Source organism: Pseudophryne corroboree, chromosome 9, assembly GCF_028390025.1.
Source record: "Pseudophryne corroboree isolate aPseCor3 chromosome 9, aPseCor3.hap2, whole genome shotgun sequence".
Classification (NCBI taxonomy): Eukaryota; Metazoa; Chordata; class Amphibia; order Anura; family Myobatrachidae; genus Pseudophryne; species Pseudophryne corroboree.
In genome coordinates, this window is record NC_086452.1 from 443,150,168 (window position 1) to 443,170,758 (window position 20,591).

Genomic DNA, 20,591 nt, shown 5'->3' on the forward strand with positions numbered 1-20,591 from the left:
ACATCCCATTTATCGGCCTCTGCTCCGCCTCCACGTAACCTTCCTCATCCAACATGCCGACACAGCCGTACCGACACACCGCACACACACAGGGAATGCTCTGACTGAGGACAGGACCCCACAAAGTCCTTTGGGGAGACAGAGAGAGAGTATGCCAGCACACACCAGAGCGCTATATAATGCAGGGATTAACACTATAACCGAGTGATTTTTCCCCCAATAGCTGCTTGTATACATATATTGCGCCTAAATTTAGTGCCCCCCCTCTCTTTTTAAACCTTTGAGCCTGAAAACTACAGGGGAGAGCCTGGGGAGCTGTCTTCCAGCGGAGCTGTGAAGAAAAAATGGCGCCAGTGTGCTGAGGGAGATAGCCCCGCCCCTTTTTTGGCAGACTATTCTCACGCTTTTTTCATGGATTCTGGCAGGGGTAATTTATCACATATATAGCCCTGGGACTATATATTGTGATGATTTGCCAGCCAAGGTGTCTTATATTGCCCTCAGGGCGCCCCCCCCCCCCCCAGCGCCCTGCACCCATCAGTGACCGGAGTGTGAGGTGTGCATGAGGAGCAATGGCGCACTGCTGCAGTGCTGTGCGCTACCTTGTTAAAGACAGAAGTCTTCTGCCGCCGATTTTCCGGAACACTTCTTGCTTCTGGCTCTGTAAGGGGGCCGGCGGCGCGGCTCCGGGACCGAACACCAAGGTCGGGTCCTGCGGTCGATCCCTCTGGAGCTAATGGTGTCCAGTAGCCTAAGAAGCCCAAACTACCACCAGTTAGGTAGGTTCGCTTCTTCTCCCCTTAGTCCCTCGCTGCAGTGAGTCTGTTGCCAGCAGATCTCACTGTAAAATAAAAAACCTAAAATATACTTTCTTTCTAGGAGCTAAGGAGAGCCCCTAGTGTGCATCCAGCTCAGCCGGGCACAAGATTCTAACTGAGGTCTGGAGGAGGGTCATAGTGGGAGTAGCCAGTGCACACCAGGTAGTCCTAAAGCTTTCTTTAGTTGTGCCCAGTCTCCTGCGGAGCCGCTATTCCCCATGGTCCTTACGGAGTCCCAGCATCTACTTAGGACGTCAGAGAAATGGGATGAAGAGGGCAAGAGAGATGGAAGAGGGTAAGGGTGGGAGAGAGAGATGGGAGGAAGAGGGGAAGAGAAAGATGGAAGAGGGTGAGAGAGAGAGAGAGAGAGGGGGAAGAGGGATGAGGGAGGGAAATGGAAGGAAGTGAAATGGGATGAGGAGGACAAGAGAAAGATGGAGGAGGGTAAGGGTGGGAGAGAGATGGGAGGAAGAGGGGTGAGAGAGAAACGGGAGGAAGAGAAAGATGGAAGAGGGTAAGGGTGGGAGAGAGATGAAAGGAAGAGGGGTGAGTGAGGGAAATGGGAGGAAGAGAACGATGGAATAGGGTAAGGGTGGTAGAGAGAGAGGAGAGGAAAAGGAGAAGAGAAAGATGGAAGAGGGTAAGGGTGGGTGAGAGAGAGAGAGGGAGGGAGGGAGGAAGAGGGAGAAAAATGGGAGGAAGAGGGCAAGAGAAGGATGAAGAGAGAGATGGGAGGAAGAGGCGGAGAGATATTGGTAGGTGAGGGAGGGAAGGACACCCTGTAACGCTGGGAACATTAGCTAGCAAACTGGAGAACGATAGGTCCAAAACACTAGTACTATTATATTTTATTCCACTCATATAAAAGTGTCTTATTTTAAGGATACAAGATCCTTATGGCTACATACTGGTTATGTTGTGTCTATTACCTTTGCCAGCAGCTTTGCAGCATTCTGTAGGTACTGCCAGTCAATCCAGGTGCCAAGGTTGTTCATGACCCGCTCCTGAATCTTTTCCTGAATTTGCTGGTAGGTCTGGGCTTCCAGCTGCAGACTTTTATTGTGATTTTCCCACTGCCGGAGACAATAACCAGTGTACAGACAGACAGGGCAATAGTAAGTGGCATTATAACCGCACATAAGAGGCCCAATAACCAGTCACTGCCAGAGGAGACTGTAGAATTTGCACTGAACTCTGGTGGCCGCACCAGTTTTCCCATGCTGTGTGCCAAAATCGTGATATTCCTCTCTACCCAAGCAAATGTTTATGGTTTTATTGGAGATACATTTTTCTATGTTATCATAATAAATACCCTTTCTAACTTATGGGCAATACATTGGGGAAAATATAGAAAATGAACCATTTCTAAAACCCATAACAACGTATAAATGTGAGATGCACGAGTTCTTCAATTCTTCCATGGATACGAACGTGCAAGCTTATGGCTTTAACACTAGGTGGTGCCAGATCTGGGTTTCGTTCATGCACTGACCAGTACTAGAATCTGATTGGCTGTTGTGCTTGCTGACCAGACAGGTCTATCCTACGCGTTTCGTCTGCAGCTTACCCTCTCAAAGTAGAAGAGGTATTTCTTCAGCGCCTCCCTGGCCTGGGCCTGTTGACTCTGATTCACAATGTCAGGGTTCTCTTTGTAGCGGCTGCATTCGTAATACTCGCTGCCGTGCGTCTTCCAGTCACCAAGGCACATCCAGCAGAAGTCTGAGAACAGACGCGGTATATACCCAGAGTCATATACTGTTACAAAGCATGACCCTAAATGTCTCTTCTCCCCTTTCCTGCTTCTATTATAACAGTATACTTTTTTTTTGTAATTTATTTAAAATAAAAATGAAACCGTGTAGTTGATGGTCAAGACGGATCGGGCAGTGTGTATGCTCAACATACTGCCCGAAACCGGCTATAGATATATCTGCAGATCCACTGATCTGCAGATATATCTTCCAGTGTGTACCCACCTTAAAAGTCTTAAGGGCCGTATACACGGCCTGATTTGCGGAGAGATGTGTGCTGAGCGAATCGCTCAGCACACATATCTCCCCCCACACGCTCAGCACACATCGCGCTGTGCTGAGCGGAGATGGGGGGGCCCGCTCATTTCACCCAGCGGGTGCATGCAGGCCAATCTAGCACCAGCGGGGCTGCGCATCGCTTTCGCTGTGAGGGGTACACACGGAGCGATCGCTGCTTAAAATCTAAGCAATCTAGTCAGATTGCTTCGATTTTAAACAGCGATGGCGCCGGCGATGCCTTTGCACTTCAAGAGTAGCTCTGTGAGTACCCCCCTTTACATTAATAAAACCTATTCAATAAGATGGAGATAAGACAATGGAACCACCTATGACCCCTCTCAACATCTAATCAAGGACTCCGAAGACCTTTCTTTTAAAACATAACCCCCACGCTCCACTTGCCTTCTGATTACCCTGAATGGTGTGTTATATCACCTTATACCTCACCCATCTTAGTAGGATCTTTACAATGATGCATTGGCTTTCACAGAAGACCCAGGCTTATAAAGAGCATTGAATTATGTAGTAAAACGCGTTTCTGTATTGTCTGCCATGCACACATCACGCTGCACACGTACTCTTTATTCTCAGGAAATGCCTCCAACTAGAAGAGCACCAAGTTGCATGGATACATACTGAGCAAAAGTGTAACTTTCACAGTAAAGTCCAACTATCCAGAACCTTAGTTGGAGAGGTTCGGGGGGGGGGGGGAAGTGTTAGGGGTCAGGCACTTATGGGGGAAGGGTTAGGGTCAGGCACTTATGGGGGAAGGGTTAGGGTCAGGCACTTATGGGGGAAGGGTTAGGGTCAGGCACTTATGGGGGAAGGGTTAGGGTCAGGCACTTATGGGGGAAGGGTTAGGGTCAGGCACTTATGGGGGAAGGGTTAGGGTCAGGCACTTATGGGGGAAGGGTTAGGGTCAGGCACTTATGGGGGAAGGGTTAGGGTCAGACACTTATGGGGGAAGGGTTAGGGTCAGACACTTATGGGGGAAGGGTTAGGGTCAGACACTTATGGGGGAAGGGTTAGGGTCAGACACTTATGGGGGAAGGGTTAGGGTCAGACACTTATGGGGGAAGGGTTAGGGTCAGGCACTTATGGGGGAAGGGTTAGGGTCAGGCACTTATTGGGGAAGGGTTAGGGTCAGGCGCTAGGGGGGGAGGGTCAGGCGCTAAGGGGGGAGGGTCAGGCGCTAAGGGGGGAGGGTCAGGCGCTAAGGGGGGAGGGTCAGGCGCTAAGGGGGGAGGGTCAGGGTCAGGCACTTATTGGGGAAGGGTTAGGGTCAGGCGCTAAGGGGGGAGGGTCAGGCGCTAAGGGGGGAGGGTCAGGCGCTAAGGGGGGAGGGTTAGGCGCTAAGGGGGGAGGGTTAGGCGCTAAGGGGGGAGGGTTAGGGTCAGGCGCTAAGGGGGGAGGGTTAGGGTCAGGCGCTAAGGGGGGAGGGTTAGGGTCAGGCACTAAGGGGGGAGGGTTAGGGTCAGGCACTAAGGGGGGAGGGTTAGGGTCAGGCACTAAGGGGGAGGTTAGGGTCTTACCTACCCCCCCTGTCGGGGTTTTAACTAACGGGATGCCTGCGTCTGTATTCCGACGGCGGCAAAATCCTACTGAATCCAAGTTAACCCTCAGCAGTTCTACACTTTACCGTCCTTACAGAGAACAAGGTTACTTACCATGCTTGCATTTCGAACATTGCTGTAAGAAACAAGACAGTGTTACAGTTATACTAGGAACCTTATTACTTGTGTGAGCTCCAACCAAAGACAAAACACAAAAAAACAAAACCTATTATTATCTATCTATATACAGGTTGAGTCTCCCTTATCCAAAATGCTTGGGACCAGAGGTATTTTGGATATAGGATTTTTCCGTATTTTGGAATAATTGCATGCCATAATGAGATATCATGGTGATGGGACCTAAATCTAAGCACAGAATGCATTTATGTTACATATACACCTTATACACACAGCCTGAAGGTCATTTTAGCCAATATTTTTTATAACTTTGTGCATTATACAAAGTGTGTGTACATTCACACAATTCATTTATGTTTCATATACACCTTATACACACAGCCTGAAGGTCATTTAATACAATATTTTTAATAACTTTGTGTATTAAACAAAGTTTGTGTACATTGAGCCATCAAAAAACAAAGGTTTCACTATCTCACTCAAAAAGTCCGTATTTCGGAATATTCCCTATTTCAGAATATTTGTATATGGGATACTCAACCTGTAGTAATGTAAAAGACTATGGGGTATATGCAATTGCGGTCGAATTCCCGGAAAAAAAAATCGTCAATGCAATTCAGTGCTTTCCGTCAAAAAAACGGACTTTCAAAATTCGACTTTTTGAAATTCGAATTTTTGCAAATTCGACTTTTCTGCAATGATACAAGTGCTGCAATTCGACAAAAGCATATTCAATTCAAGTTTGGAAATTCGACAGCAGTGCTTTTAGACAGTAAATTCGTCATTTTCAATCCGCCACACTTTGGAGGGTGAAAACAATAAAAAAAAATTTAAACATGTTTTTTTTTGTTTTTGTTTTTTTAGGAATAGCATATCTATTTATATTAGAAGGGATTAGGTACTTTTTTTTTTTTTTTTTGGAGGCACAAATATTATTTATATAGTATTTAAATTATTTTTTTTTATTTTATTTTTTATTGCTGGAACGGTAAAATCCTATAAAAAAAAAAATGGCGTGGGGTCCGCCCTCCAAAGCATAACCAGCCTCGGGCTCTTCGAGCTGGTCCTGGTTCTAAAAATGCGGGGGGAAAATTGACAGGGGATCCCCCGTATTTTTAAAACCAGCACCGGGCTCTGCGCCTGGTGCAAAAAATACGGGGGACAAAACGAGCAGGGTTCCCCCGTATTTTTCACACCAGCATCGGGCTCCACTAGCTGGACAGATAATGCCACAGCCGGGGGTCACTTTTATACAGTGCCCTGCGGCCGTGGCATTAAATATCCAACTAGTCACCCCTGGCCGGGGTACCCTGGGGGAGTGGGGACCCCTTCAATCAAGGGGTCCCCCCCCCCCCCCAGCCACCCAAGGGCCAGGGGTGAAGCCCGAGGCTGTCCCCCCCATCCAAGGGCTGCGGATGGGAGGCTGATAGCCTTGAGTAAAATGAAAAGAATATTGTTTTTTTCCAGCAGTACTACAAGTCCCAGCAAGCCTCCCCCGCAAGCTGGTACTTGGAGAACCACAAGTACCAGCATGCGGGAGAAAAACGGGCCCGCTGGTACCTGTAGTACTACTGGAAAAAAAATACCCAAATAAAAACCGTACACACACACCGTGACAAGTAAAACTTTATTACACACTGCCGACACACACATACTTACCTATGTTCACACGCCGACATCGGTCCTCTTCTCCATGTAGAATCCACGGATACCTGAAAAGAAAATATCAATATACTCACCTCAGCCAGGGTCCAGAGATAAATCCACGTACTTGGCAAAAAAAGAAAACGAACACACGGACCACCGGACTGAAAGGGGTCCCATGCTGACACATCAGACCCCTTTCCACGAATGAGACCTGTCAGTGACAGCTGTCACACAAAGGTATATAAAGCCAATCAGGAAGTGCAACTTCGTTGCGCTCACCTGATTGGCTGTGCGCTGTCTGAACATCGCACAGCCCCGTCCATTATATTCAATGGTGGGAACTTAGCGGCTAGCGGTGAGGTCACCGCCGGTCAGCGGCTGACCGCGGGTAACCCCACCGCTGACGGCAAAGTTCCCACCATTGAAACTAATGGAGCGGCTTTGCGATGCGCTGTCACAGCACAGACAGCGCACAGCCAATCAGGTGAGCGCCACGGAAGTAGCGCTTCCTGATTGGCTGAAGGGACTTCAGTGACAGGAGTCACGTGATGTCCCGGCATTCGGGGGAAGGGGTCTCATGTGTCAGCATGGGACCCCTTTCAGTACGGCATGGAACGGGTGTTCGGTTTGTTTTTTTAACAAGTACCTGGATTATACTCTGGACGTGGATGTACTTCTGGACGCTGGAAGGTGAGTATAATTTTTTCACAGGTACCCTCGGATCGTCGGAGACCGTGGCAGTCGGCGTGTCAACATAGGTAAGTATGTGTGTGTCGGCAGTATGTAATAAAGTTGTACTTGTCACGGTGTGTGTGTCCTGTTTTTATTTGGGTATTTTTTTCCCAGTAGAACTACAGGTACCAGCGGGCCCGTTTTTCTCCCGCATGCTGGTACTTGTGGTTCTCCAAGTACCAGCTTGCGGGGGAGGCTTGCTGGGACTTGTAGTACTGCTGGAAAAAACAATATTCTTTTCATTTTACTCAAGGCTATCAGCCTCCCATCCGCAGCCATTGGATGGGGGGGGGGGACAGCCTCGGGCTTCACCCCTGGCCCTTGGGTGGCTGGGGGGGACGGGACCCCTTGATTGAAGGGGTCCCCACTCCCCCAGGGTACCCCGGCCAGGGGTGACTGGTTGGATATTTAATGCCACGGCCGCAGGGCACTGTATAAAAGTGACCCCCGGCTGTGGCATTATCTGTCCAGCTAGTGGAGCCCGATGCTGGTGTAAAAAATACGGGGGACCCCTGCTCGTTTTGTCCCCCGTATTTTTTGCACCAGCACCAGGCGCAGAGCCCGGTGCTGGTTTTAAAAATACGGGGGATCCATGCCCAATTTTTCTCCGCATTTTTAGAACCAGGACCAGCTCGAAGAGCCCGAGGCTGGTTATGCTTTGGAGGGGGGACCCCACACCATTTTTTTTTCCGTTTTTTCCCCGTTTTTTAAAATCGCGGCAAAATCCGGCAAATCGGCCGATTTTCGCCCGCGGGACTGTCGAATCCGTTTTGCATTGAATATGGTGAATTCCAGCAGCCACCTGCCGGAATTCACCTGTTGAATTGTGTCGAATTTAAAAACGGCGATAATTTGCCGCGATTCGCCGTGAATTGCATATACCCCTATGTATTCTTTCCAAAGAGTCACGTTGGTAATAAGTGCTGAATGACATAAGTCCTATTATTATTTTATTATTCAGTTTCTAATATAGCGCAGCATATTCCATTGCGCTTTACAATTGGAAACAATGACAACACAAACTGGGTAATAACAGACAAATAGGTAAAAAGGCCCTGCTTGCAAATTTACAATCTATAGGGTAATAGGAAGGAAACACAACGATAAGCTCTATCTATAGAATAGCGGTCCCACCAGATCGCAAACACAGTCCTGATAGGATGGAATTAGATATGAATGCTTCTGAAGGTCATGTGGGCGGTTCAGGATTTGATAGGCTTGCCTGAAGAGAAGAGTTTTCAGGGAACGCTTGAAAGTTTAAAGTCCTATGATCTCAGCATCTGTGGAGTGGCAGATGCCAAATAATCCTTGAGATGGGGCATTACTTTTGCATTGGCCACTGCTGCACGGAACTCTGGAACAATGGGGGACATTCACACAGCAGTGAGGATCTGCGGGTTACCTAGGGAGAACACCCTTGTCCCACATTGATAGTCAGTATAAGGCTGCATGTGTGTGTTGTACAATGTGGAGAATATTTTGCCTGTTCTCATAGGCTCTGTTCAAACGTACATTCCCAGATGTGTTATTGTGCCTTAGTCATAACATGGTTGGCCTCGAAAAATAAAAGTACATAGATGGACTTACTATGTTATTATTTAGTTATTACCATGAAGGGAGCAATACTGCCCCCTACCACTAATAAAGTAGAGCATCAAGGTGTAGATGCTATATAGTCTGTACACAGTACATTCTGGGGAGACAACTCCCTAATCTCAAGATGGATACAAGGTTGTGATGTGGGACACATCTTGGCCTCTTTGTAACTGGAGTGGATATATATGGAGATTTTCCCCCAGGGATTGTTACAGTCTAAGCCAGTGGTTTCCAAACTTTTTTGACTCACGGCACCCTAGAACATCAGAATTTTTTTCACGGTACCCCTAGGCCAAAAATTTCTTATTGAGAAATTTAGAAAGAAATATTACATTAAGTAGATCGCGTTTATATGTCATCCTTGGGGTCAGTTGTGTGGTGAGGGACAAGATTTGCTTCTGTTTGGCCACATATTTTATGACTGGCAGCCACCAGCACTGGTTTTGCCTATTATATTGACCATGAATAATTTGAATTGGTCCTGGACCACCAACCCAGGGCACCCCTGCAAGTGTCCCGAGGCACCGCAGGGAGCCACAGCACACAGTTTGGGAACCTCTGGTCTAAACATTAGTTAAGTATACACGGATAAGGCGCTATTCAATTATTTTCACCCCCTACCACACCTGTTCTGTGTCTGCTGACGGGCGTAGTATAATCATTTCAGCTCGCTACCACCGGGGGTAGCATGGGCTCCCAACCCGTTACACAGCTAAACCTGATTACTATGGGCACGATATGGATCACTTTAGAAAGAAGATTGGGCGTGATATATCATTTGAATACCGCCCAGTTTCTTTATCTGCTTACATCAAAAAATTGTGGTTTGCTTCTATTCCACTATAACAACCTTGTGCTGTGTCCTTTGCTCAATTTTGCTATATTTTCATGGATAATTGTATGAAGCCAATATTGACATCTCAAAAGATTACGTCATGTTTTTACTTGTTGTTTTATGGATTTGGAATCTCACGTGCAAATCCACAAAAATCAGGTGTCACTTTGTGATATGTTGTACTCAGAAGCCTAGCACTAAAGACTATGCAACACTACGGGATTAAAGTGATTCAATGCAGCTTTGTTGGAGTGTAAAGTGCCAAGCCGCTGAGGGTAAACAGACATTGACGGCGGGATTTTATGGGGTCCAAGAACGCTGGAGGTGCGGGGTGCCAGCCGATCTCAGACATTTTTTAAAGGGGCAACCACAAGTCAAAACAATGATTTGTAAGTGATTGCCCCTTTAAAAAATCCATTACATTCCACCCTCAAGATGAATGTAATGTTTACATGTTTATTATAACAGTGATCCGTCCAAGGTCAGACATGTTATTAAGGGCTTCCTGTAATGCAGATATGACTATCTGATGTATAAATTACGATGTCACTTACCATGTGATTGCAGCCACCATTTTTTTCGATACAAATATTGCACTTGGGACACTGGAGAAAAAGAAAAAAAAAAATATATGAAGTAACGCACATGCAAGAGTCTCAAGTGCTACCACCATGCACATAGTGCCTGACGCAGGACTGGCATGCCCACATGTAAAAAGGCGATCTCAGGAGCTGGAAGAGAGGTCACACGTAATGTGGTCACGTCAACCGTTCAGGCGATTTGTAGCCCTATGTGACCACCCTCCTATAGTCGCCTCACTACATGCTAATGCCTCGTTGGGGACAAACAACAGTTACATACGATGCCATTGCTTAGGTAGGCAGTGACGCATGCAGTTTGCTTTGGGGGAAAAATATAAAAAGATGCGGCCACCTTTGGGAAATGCGCACAACTGAGAATAAGACCCTGGGCATTCATATATCCTTAGCTGCAGAAGATACCAGATGATCGACTGACAATGTATAGGTCATTGGCAATGTATAGGTCATAGGACATCATTTGGTCAATATGCATTAGGTAAATGGGTACAAAAGGTCAACAGATGAATGGTTGACAGTGCTTAAGGTCGACGGGTACAAAAGGCTGACATGACGACAGTCGACACAAATTTTTGGGGATGTTTTCTCAACATTTACATCTATTGGGAATAGTAACCTGTGCCGATCGTTGTCATGTTGATCTTTGGAACCAGTCAACATTTTGGTGTCTATCTAATGACCGTCGACCATAACACTGTCGATCTATTGACCCACACCCCCCAGGTCTTGGATTACACATTCCTGGTGCACTTTATATAGTAGGAGCTTTCTCAGTCGAATGTCAACCAGTGAAAGGAAACTACTTAAATGTACGATAAATAAATCCCCCAACATCCCCTTCACTCATGACTCGCTAGAAGATTAAATCACAATTAATGTAATTAATGAAGCAATGATCCCAAAGTGCCACCAAGCAGCACTAACACGGACGTGTTGTCCACTTTCTTTATAAACACTAATGACCTCGTTTATCCACCACTTCTTTCTTTGGTTAATTGCGGATTTTCCAGGCAGGTTTTAAATACCGCAACAGAACTCTGCGCCTTGGATTGGGAAATAGACCCAACGTTCCGGGTTCTGCTTTTAGCAAGATGTTTTAATACCTGCCCAGAAAATTGTTCACTTTAAAAAGACTTATGTTTAAAAAAGCCAGACTCTAAACCTCCGGCACAGAGGTCATCTCCGTATCAGTGTCCGCTGAATCACTTTCCTTTTTTCTCATTTGTACGGAATAGAAAGGTCTGGAACGGAACCTGGCAGGATGAAAGGCCGTGGGTGCTGAATCAGAGCATTTCTTACAGATTCAGACCCACCCGCAGGAGGATGTACATAGCTGTACACAAAGTTTGATCAATGTAATCTAGTGTAGTGTTGACGCTTCCACTGTTATATGTGAATAAGTTAATAAGTTACACAATTTTGACCCTTCAGAGCAGCCAAGTCACCCGGGACCCGCTGTGCCAAGGGGAACTTTCTGGTGCAACTGAAGCCACAATATAGGAGGATACATCTGTATATCAAAATATAACCTGCACTACATGTTTTAGATAATATATTAACAGCAAGGAAGCTTAACACAAATCTAACGGGGCAGACTCAATCAGCCACCGGAACGGCTTCGCGTGGTATGTCACGGGAGTCAGAATCTGCTCACCGCCTATGGAGGTGCGAGCGGACTCAGCCTAACGTAACGGGCCAAGGACAGCCCACGTGTGAATGAACCTGGTCTCATGTTGTCTAAGTGGCTTCTTAGGATAATACGATTTGTGGAGAGCGTTCTATAAAAGAGCCATCACACCATGGGCCGGGACCTGAAAAAGATTATGGCGCTCTTGCCATATTCATGATGTGAAGTTGGATCACTGAGCAAGAGATGCTATAAATGCCACTGTTAAAGGTACACTGTGTGTTTTAGGACTTCTGTTCCAGCTGTGTGCTGGATATGGAGACTAGCGCAGGTGTTCTTCAGAACAGAGACTAGCACAGTGTTCCCATCCTCCTGTATAATCACACGGATGTAATGGGGGTTGCTCACAGGTAGGAGTGCTGTAGTGTAGTCACTGCTGGCTCGCTCCCGTGAAAGACAATCATTTGGCTGTCCCCAGCTGTGTGTCATTAGAAAGGCCTCTGGCTCTGTAGCCATTGCAACACCTGTGTGACACTAGCCTCAATCTTAGAGAATTAGCTGCAAACTCACCAATAGTAGACAATCTGCTCTCTGGCTATACAACTGCCTGGAAGCTTTCTCCAACAACACATCCTAGAACAGAATCCAAGCCTGTAAATTATCTTGCACATACTTCTCAATAGTGGTGAATATGCATCCTGCAGATCAGATTGTATGGACCAAATTGCCAAACAACTTGATCTGCGGACAGTCTGTGCTGGGACAAAATTCACAGATCTCCCTATTTAAAGATGGGTACAACACTGGACAATATATTGGCCTTCGCGCAAACGGGCAATATATTGCAAGCAGGTCTGAGCGGCACAGCAGATATCTCTTCAGATATATCGACGCATCTGACTGAGTGTAGGGCTGGTCTTCTGACCGCCCATACACTAGCTGCAGGGACTGAAGACAAAGCTGGGCAGACCGATTCAAAAGCCCGTCCAGCTGAGACGTCAGCACGACACACCGAGTGGCCGATTGGTATATGCTTACCTGAATTGGCCGCTCAAGTCTGCATGACGGCGAACCCAATAAGCCGACCTAGTGTGTACCCAGCATAAATCCAGATAGGCATGTCATTTGAGTTTGTCATCCCTACCCACTAAGCTAATCATCTGACATGCGCCTAGGGCCCAATCTTCTACTCCAAGACAAAAACGATATTGGTACATAAAAATGATTGGAGGGTGGGGGAGGGAGAGACAGAGACCCCACCGCTTTCACATCTTACGTCTTTAGTGTGAGCACTGATGTAGTTTGCTGTTTCCGAGTCATCTGCGCACTTTGTCAGCCACTTCCGGATGGTGGCGCAGTCTGTGGGAGCGTGGTACATTTGGCGGCACCGAAAGCTAACGGAAATAAAAAAAGAAATAATAAAATTGGAAAGGATATAAAGACAACAAAAGGAAGTTGGAAGAAAATGTAGTAAATCACCTTTTTACCCCAAGATAGTCCAGGGACACTGACAGACACCAGTTGCTAGAATATATATATATATATATATATATATATATATATATATATATATATATATATATATATATATATATTATATATATACACACACATACACACACATATACAAAGTAAAAGGTCTACACTTAAGTGAAATATATCACCATACTGTCCTACAGACTCTTCCAGGAAGTTAGCATGTAAGAATGGAGAGGATTCTGGGGCAGATGTATTAACCTGGTAAAGGCATAAGGAAGTGATAAACCAGTGATATGTGCAAGGTGATAACGGAACCAGCCAATCAGCTCCTAACTTAAATTTAGATATTGGAGCCGATTGGCTGGTGTGTTTATCACCTTGCACATATCACTGGTTTATCACTTCCTTATGCCTTCCCCAGGTTAATACATTTGCCCCTCTGTATCTTACAGCATCCTGTGCCAGCAGTGTAGGAGTGACAGGCTTGCGTACTTGCTAGGCAGTTACACAATGTATGGATTGGTGGATTCATACAAATGAGACTGAACCAGCGCTGGCGGCAGCATCACACACTGAAATGGCAGCTATGAGTCTTTCAAAATATCCAATTAGCATTTTACTTTTTATGAGCGACGCTGTAAAGTGATGATGTAACTGCGTCCACATTCATCTCCTGAAATACTCTGTGCTGCTGTGGGCATTCTGGTCATCTGACGGACCGTACTCGCTCCGTCACTTCAAAACTGGGTACCCATGGACGTGCAGTAATGAATCATGGTAGTTAGAAATCCCCAGACAGGGGTACCCATAAAACCAGACAGTTCAACTACCTTGCGTTGAGAAGTGATGCAATAAAGGCAGCGTGACAATTACACCATTATCTTTTCCAACACAAACTTACAGATTTGCGATGTCGCTGCATGTTTTATGTTATGACACTTTTTGAAAAATTTTTGGAAAAATAAAGCAATAAAGTGGCGGCTGTAACTGCACATGCAGAGCGATCTGTATCTGTGCAGGCCAGCCCAGTCCGAGAAGGGAGAGAGTAGGCGAGCGGCGATTTATAGGTGCTGTGCGGCCAGCAGGCATTTAAAAATAGACCTGGCAGGCGGTTCAGGTTTTTTGTGAAACGTTAACCCATGTGGGCCCAGGATCTTGCGGTGAAGTGGTTCCTAGATGTGCATAAATGAATGACGGCAAAGTACATAGGTGATAATAGAGACTGCTGAAATGACAGCCTAGAGCAGAGGCTAATCTACTGTTCTATATTTATATAGCACAGGCATACCGCTCAGGGATTTACAATAGGGGGGAACGAATCAGATAGGACAGGAGAGAGTGTATATTATAATACAGACATGGAAGGGGTTAAAGAATCATGTTCAGGCGCGCCACACTCTTGGGCACGACCGATGTGCGGCCACGCGGGTCATTAACGACCCTCGCTGTCGGCCGTGCATGCATGCTCAATCTGGACTGTCGTCCAAGTTCTGCCTGCACGGGGCGGCCGTGGCATGACGTCACTGAGCAATATGGGCGTCATATCGCTCAGTGTGTATGCACTGCCGCCGACCACCAGGCCCGGGAGGGGGAAACACTAGACGACGTCGCTCATAGAACATGTCATCTAGTGTGTATGCACCTTTAGGATCAATGTTGTTGACCTAATGAACATGTTGATTGTTTGTCAATGTCGTTCATAAGGTCAACAACCATACAGTTGTACATGTCGACATGCATTACCTGTCGACACGATGGATTAGACAGTATGACTGCCGACATTAAGAACGCCGATAAATCATGCAAACCTGGAAGAGTTTATTGAACCAATGAAGAGTTCTGTGCGATCGCAGATTGGTGCAGGGCAAGGTTATGGGATTAACCCCTCCTCAAGGCTACGCCAGAATGGAGACACAGTCATTTACAACAGAACCCAGAGCTCTGGGGATCAACCAGACCATCTGTATGCATCATATTCCCGCACTCACCAGAAGACCTCGCTGCATCTGTTGCACTGCACCCGGCGAGCCTTTGGCTCCTGAACCTGTATGACCATAGGGCAGTCAGCACCGGGGCACAGCTGTAGCTGATAGTGGCTCTGAGGGAGAGAGAGACACAAAAAGGCTCAATATGTGATCTACCGTACAAAGGGCCTAATTCAGAGTTGATCGCAGCAGCAAATTTGTTAGCAGTTGGACAAAACCATGTGCAGTGCAGGGGGGGGGGGGGGGGGGGGGGGGCAGATGTAACATGTGCAGAGAGAGTTAGATTTGGGTGGGGTGTGTTCAAACTGAAATCTAAATTGCAGTGTAAAAATAAAGCAGCCAGTATTTACCCTGCACAGAAACCATATAACCCACCCAAATCTAACTCTCTCTGCACACGTTACATCTGCCACACCTGCAGTGCACATGTTACATCTGCCACACCTGCAGTGCACATGTTACATCTGCCACACCTGCAGTGCACATGTTACATATGCCACACCTGCAGTGCACATGTTACATCTGCCACACCTGCAGTGCACATGTTACATCTGCCACACCTGCAGTGCACATGTTACATCTGCCACACCTGCAGTGCACATGTTACATCTGCCACACCTGCAGTGCACATGTTACATCTGCCACACCTGCAGTGCACATGGTTTTGCCCAGCTGCTAACAAATTTGCTGATCAATTCAGTGAGGCGCAATGTGCTGTTCTACAAAGGTACATCATGGGAATCCCTACACAGCCGGTTTGTGTCAGCCCCCCTCGAGGTGCACAGACATCAGCCATGTAGCCGCGATACAGAGGGCGCCATTCCTGGCAAATAAGTGCAGTCCTAAATCATTGTGACAGCAAACTGAATTGACCACAAGGTGTCAACAGCGGGAACAGAGACTCATCACTCACACCAAGCATATAAATACACATTTGGGCTCTGTCAATGGTGCAAACCCCGGCATAATAAATATAGGAAAGGAAAGAGTGCAGAGACAGACAGGATAAGAGTGGGCAGATGAAAGGAATGATCTAAACACATATGGTAGGAATGAACTAGTTTAGTGTGACGATATACCAGCTTCCCACACAGCGCCCTCTACAGCTGAAACTATGGTAGTGTACCCAGATAGGATGATAAGGAAACATGTTATTATAACTGGATCTGGTCGGGATCCCTGCAGTCGAAATACCGACGCCGGAATCCCGACACTACTCAGAATGCTGGCACCTGTATCCTGACATTCGTCACTATCCTGGCGCCAGAATCCTGACTGCAGGGATCCCGAACAACATTTTCATGGGCCACCGAACAGGTAAGCTGTGGGGGAGGGGGGGAGAGTGAGTTAGAGTTCAGCTTCGGGGAGAGGGTTAGGCTGTGGGGGGAGGGTCAGAGCTAGGCTGCAGGGTGAGAGGGTTAGTCACCACTGGGGTGGGTTAAGCTGCGGGGTTAGGCTTAGGCTGTGGGAAAGGTGGGTTAGGGATCAGGGTTAGCTTTTTAAATTAACCAGTGTCAGTATTTTAAACATTGGGATGCTGCTGTCCCCGCCCCCCACACGGTCTGGGCACGTTTGCGTTGCACGGACCACGTCCCCAAAACGGCGGCCAGATGCTGCCGACCCGCCCCCTCCAGCCCAGCGACCGCCTCTGCCTCTCAATCAGGCAAAGGCGATCGCTGGGCTGAGATGCCGATCGCATCTCTGGCATCCGTCGGCACACTGCAGCGCCGGCGCAGTTCACGCCTGATCGCCCGCTGCAGCCGATCAGGTCTGAATTAGGCCCACAGTCCGTTCTTTAAAATGGGCCAGTCTTCACACATACTGAAGGCAGTTATTTTGAGGGCCAGGCTATCACACTTCTTTGTGAATTATACAAGAAGCTAAATCACACCAATGAGTGCCTCACGCCTCGTTAGGTACCTCACCCTGGAATGATGGACTGCATTCTCATGTACACAGAAAATGGCTGCCTCCACAATGGGTATTTTGAAGACCATGTCCTAATGGGAAAACAAGTTGGCGGTTCTCCTCTGGGCAAATACGCAGTGGGGCGGCACGATGCGCACACAGGAAGACATCCCTATAGGTGTATCTCCATAACTGTGACACAAGTTGCACACAATATCAAGCCCTACAATTATATAACACATTTCTATACAGTTGCCCCTTGTAGAAATACCTCTACATAGTCCCTGAAGAGATAACGTTTGTATTTGTCTTTTAGTTCCTCATTAGGCAGTAAAGGAAAAACAAAATCTTCTGGCGCTCGGAGTAAGCATTCCTGGGCCATGCAGGAGATCCCTGTAGACAGAACAACAGGTTAGTAGTCTAGAACCGGTGCATCAGACCAAATGCTCTAGAACAGTGATGGCTAACCTTGACACTCCAGCTGTTGAACTACACATCCCAGCATGCCCTGCTACAGTTTTGTTATTTGGCCATGCTAGAACTGATGCAGGGCATGCTGGGATGTGTAGTTCAACAACAGCTGGAGTGTCAAGGTTAGCCATCACTGCTCTAGAACAAAGTGACGCAAGCTCAGCCAGCCGGCTTCACGCGTAACGGACTTACCAACGCCAGCCCCGTCCTTCACCAGAACTGTGCAGTGCTGCTCCCAACAGCTGCGGCAGAACGGGTGCTGGCAGGGCAGACACAGCAGGTTCTCCTTCCGGACAAACTGCATGCACACCGCGCAGTGATGGGAGGAATGTGCCATTACCTGGGGACAGGGACAGAGATATGGTCATCAGCAGCGATCAATGATGAAAGGCTATTTAAATGCACATTTCACTTTATTAAATGTACAATGCGCTCATATTTTTCTTGGAAGCCATCTTGCTTCTGTTGTGTAACCAGATAAATGTGTGTAAACGCTAAGCCTCATTTCTGCACAGTATTTGCCTCTTGCACTATGTGTGATGTGCATGTCACAGACATCGGACGTACGGATGCGGCAACAGCTTTTATCACAACAGGCGGCCCAGCACAGCTACTGATGTACAAACCCAGTGTGACTGCTCTCTGGGGACACTGATCCCACCGAGACAATCAGCGACAGCGCCAACACTAGGAGCTTTGTTACAACTTTCCTTTGTTTTTAGTCTGTGGTCCATTCTCCTGTAGCATAATAATCCTTACAAGGATAATAAAAGGTTCTAAGATCCACAAACTTATAGAACATGGGGGGGTCATTCAGAGCTGATCGTAGCTGTGCTAAATTTAGCACAGCTGTGATCATGTTCCCAGACACAGGGCTAGTCTGTCGGGTCTGGGACTGAGGGTCGACAGCAAAAAGGTCGACACCTTAGGTCGACACACCTTAGGTCGACATGGACAAAAGGTCGACATGAGTTTTTTATGTTTTTTTGGTGTCGCTTTCTTCGTAGAGTGACCGGGAACCCCAATTAGTGCACCGCTTCGCTCTCCATGCTTCGGGCATGGTGCCTTCGCTTGGCACAGATTACCGTTAACGATCCACGTGGACTACGATTGTAAGTATGAAAAGGTTCCAAAAAAGAAAAAAAAATTGTGAAAAACTCATGTCGACCTTTTTCCCTGTCGACCCTGTTCCCTGTCGACCCTGTTCCCTGTCGACCCTGTTCCCTGTCGACCCTGTTCCCTGTCGACCTTTTTCCCTGTCGACCTTTTTCCCTGTCGACCTTTTTCCCTGTCGACCTTTTGCCCATGTCGACCAATTGGCGTCGACCTAAGGTGTGTCGACCTTTTTGCTGTCGACCTGGAGTCCGGATACCAGTCTGTCCGCCCCCCCCCCGCCACACAAGTACAAAAGCATCGCACAGCAACGCGGCTGGCCGGGAGTTGCTCGTCGCAGCGGCTGCGTGTGACATCATGCAGCGGCTGCGTGTGACATCATGCAGCCGCTGCGGTCTGCCCCCGCGCGGTCCGGTCACGCCTGCGTTAGCCGGACCGAGCCCCCAAAACGCCGACCTAACGCCCCCTCCCGCCTCTGCCTGTCAATCAGGCGGAGGCGACTGCTAGGGAACGACGGCCTAAGGCCGTACGGCATGCACTGGCACACTGCGGCACCTGCGTACGTGCAGTTCCGACCCGATCGCTGCGAACAACTGCAGCGCGCGATCGGGTCGGAATGACCCCCATGTATCCGTAGCTGCTGCAATGGAGCTTGCAATCTACATCAGGGGTTATTAAATGTGCAGCCCTCCAGCTACTGTGGAACTATATACCCCCAGCATGCCTGCCAGTTTTAGCAAGTCCCTATGGCAAAACTCTGGTAGGGCACGCTGGGATGTGTAGTTCTCAGGGAATGGCCGTATGCTGAATACTCCTGGGTCCCGTCAGAAGCCATCCTAGATTACTGTTGGAATGTGGACATTAAGCTGGAGCAGCCAGAGTACATACAAACCCCACACAGATAGGGCCAGTGCCTGCAACCAAACCAATGGGATCATCGATAAAAGCGATGCTAACCACTGTGCCACCGGCTCAGTCCGTGTCAGTAAAACAGAGGAGAGGCAGCCATTGAGTGCACTGGTTTAGTAGTCACGGTAATGTAGCCTATAGAATCACTATGGAGCAGTGGCATTACGGAGACAGAATGGGCTTTAGCGAGGACGCTGCGTTCTCATGAATATGGGCGCAGCTCAAACAATGGCCGTCTGTAGGTGGCAAGGGCACTTTAAAATGTAAAAAAAAGTCCTTAAACAAACAGGACACGTTTGTAGTTTACAACAGAAAGTCAGAAGTGTACACAAACCACTCACATGTTTAAACGATAATGGCTGAACTCTGGCGTCAACTAACAACTGTGGAGAATTCAGTTTATGCCTAGAAGACAGAAAAACAATGACATCAGTGCTACAGGTATTTGGCGTGAAAGTTATTCTTTATAAGGCATGGACTCCTTGTAAAGAGCTGCAATGTACTAAGAGGACTGTAACGGAAGCCGTGCAGGTCTGACCATCTGAAATATCACTCCGGAGGGGAGACTTCCAACACACCGGCTACCCGGCTGACACGTCTGCAGGGCATAATGGGGACTTGTAGTTCAACAGCAGGTTACACAAATCTACTCCAAAGCGTACAGCAACCTTATTTATTAAAACCCCCAAATTGACTTATCCTGACATAAACCAACAAAGATCAAATGTACTGTGCAGCGTTACCCAGACACGGATCACACACTAACTGCACTGCAGAAAGCAGACGCTCCCCCCACATCCTTATAACAGAGGGGCAGATGTATTAACCTGGAGAAGGCATAAGGAAGTGAAAAACCAGTGATATGTGCAAGGTGATAAATACACCAGCCAATCAGCTCCCATATGTAAATTTACAGTTAGGAGCTGATTGGCTTGTGCATTATCACCTTGCACTTAACACTGCTTTATCACTGGTTTATCACTTCTTTATGCCTTCTCCAGGTTAATAGTTACATCTACCCCACAGTCCAGATTGGACATCATACAACTCAAAAAGCTGAAACTGCATTAATAGAACATAACGTAATGTACTATCCAGTTACAAAGTACAGCGTGTGGTCATAATAGGGGGAACATTTCCATCTGAGACAT

General features: G+C 47.4%; 1 protein-coding gene across 3 annotated transcripts in view; it reads right to left on the minus strand.

Moving 5' to 3' along the window:
- ARIH2 (ariadne RBR E3 ubiquitin protein ligase 2) overlaps window positions 1-20,591 on the minus strand; it is a 92,801-nt gene that overhangs the window by 15,871 nt on the left and 56,339 nt on the right. For 2 of the 3 annotated variants that reach the window (XM_063941136.1, XM_063941137.1), the window contains exons 4-13: window positions 19,782-19,845; window positions 17,611-17,758; window positions 17,219-17,340; window positions 15,043-15,152; window positions 12,852-12,969; window positions 12,146-12,208; window positions 9,904-9,954; window positions 4,516-4,537; window positions 2,386-2,537; window positions 1,748-1,891 (exon numbers count right to left, since the gene is read on the minus strand). In XM_063941136.1, the coding sequence (XP_063797206.1) occupies window positions 1,748-1,891; window positions 2,386-2,537; window positions 4,516-4,537; window positions 9,904-9,954; window positions 12,146-12,208; window positions 12,852-12,969; window positions 15,043-15,152; window positions 17,219-17,340; window positions 17,611-17,758; window positions 19,782-19,845 (994 nt within the window). The remainder of the gene's footprint in view (window positions 1-1,747; window positions 1,892-2,385; window positions 2,538-4,515; window positions 4,538-9,903; window positions 9,955-12,145; window positions 12,209-12,851; window positions 12,970-15,042; window positions 15,153-17,218; window positions 17,341-17,610; window positions 17,759-19,781; window positions 19,846-20,591) is intronic. The other variant, XM_063941138.1, reaches the window with a different exon arrangement.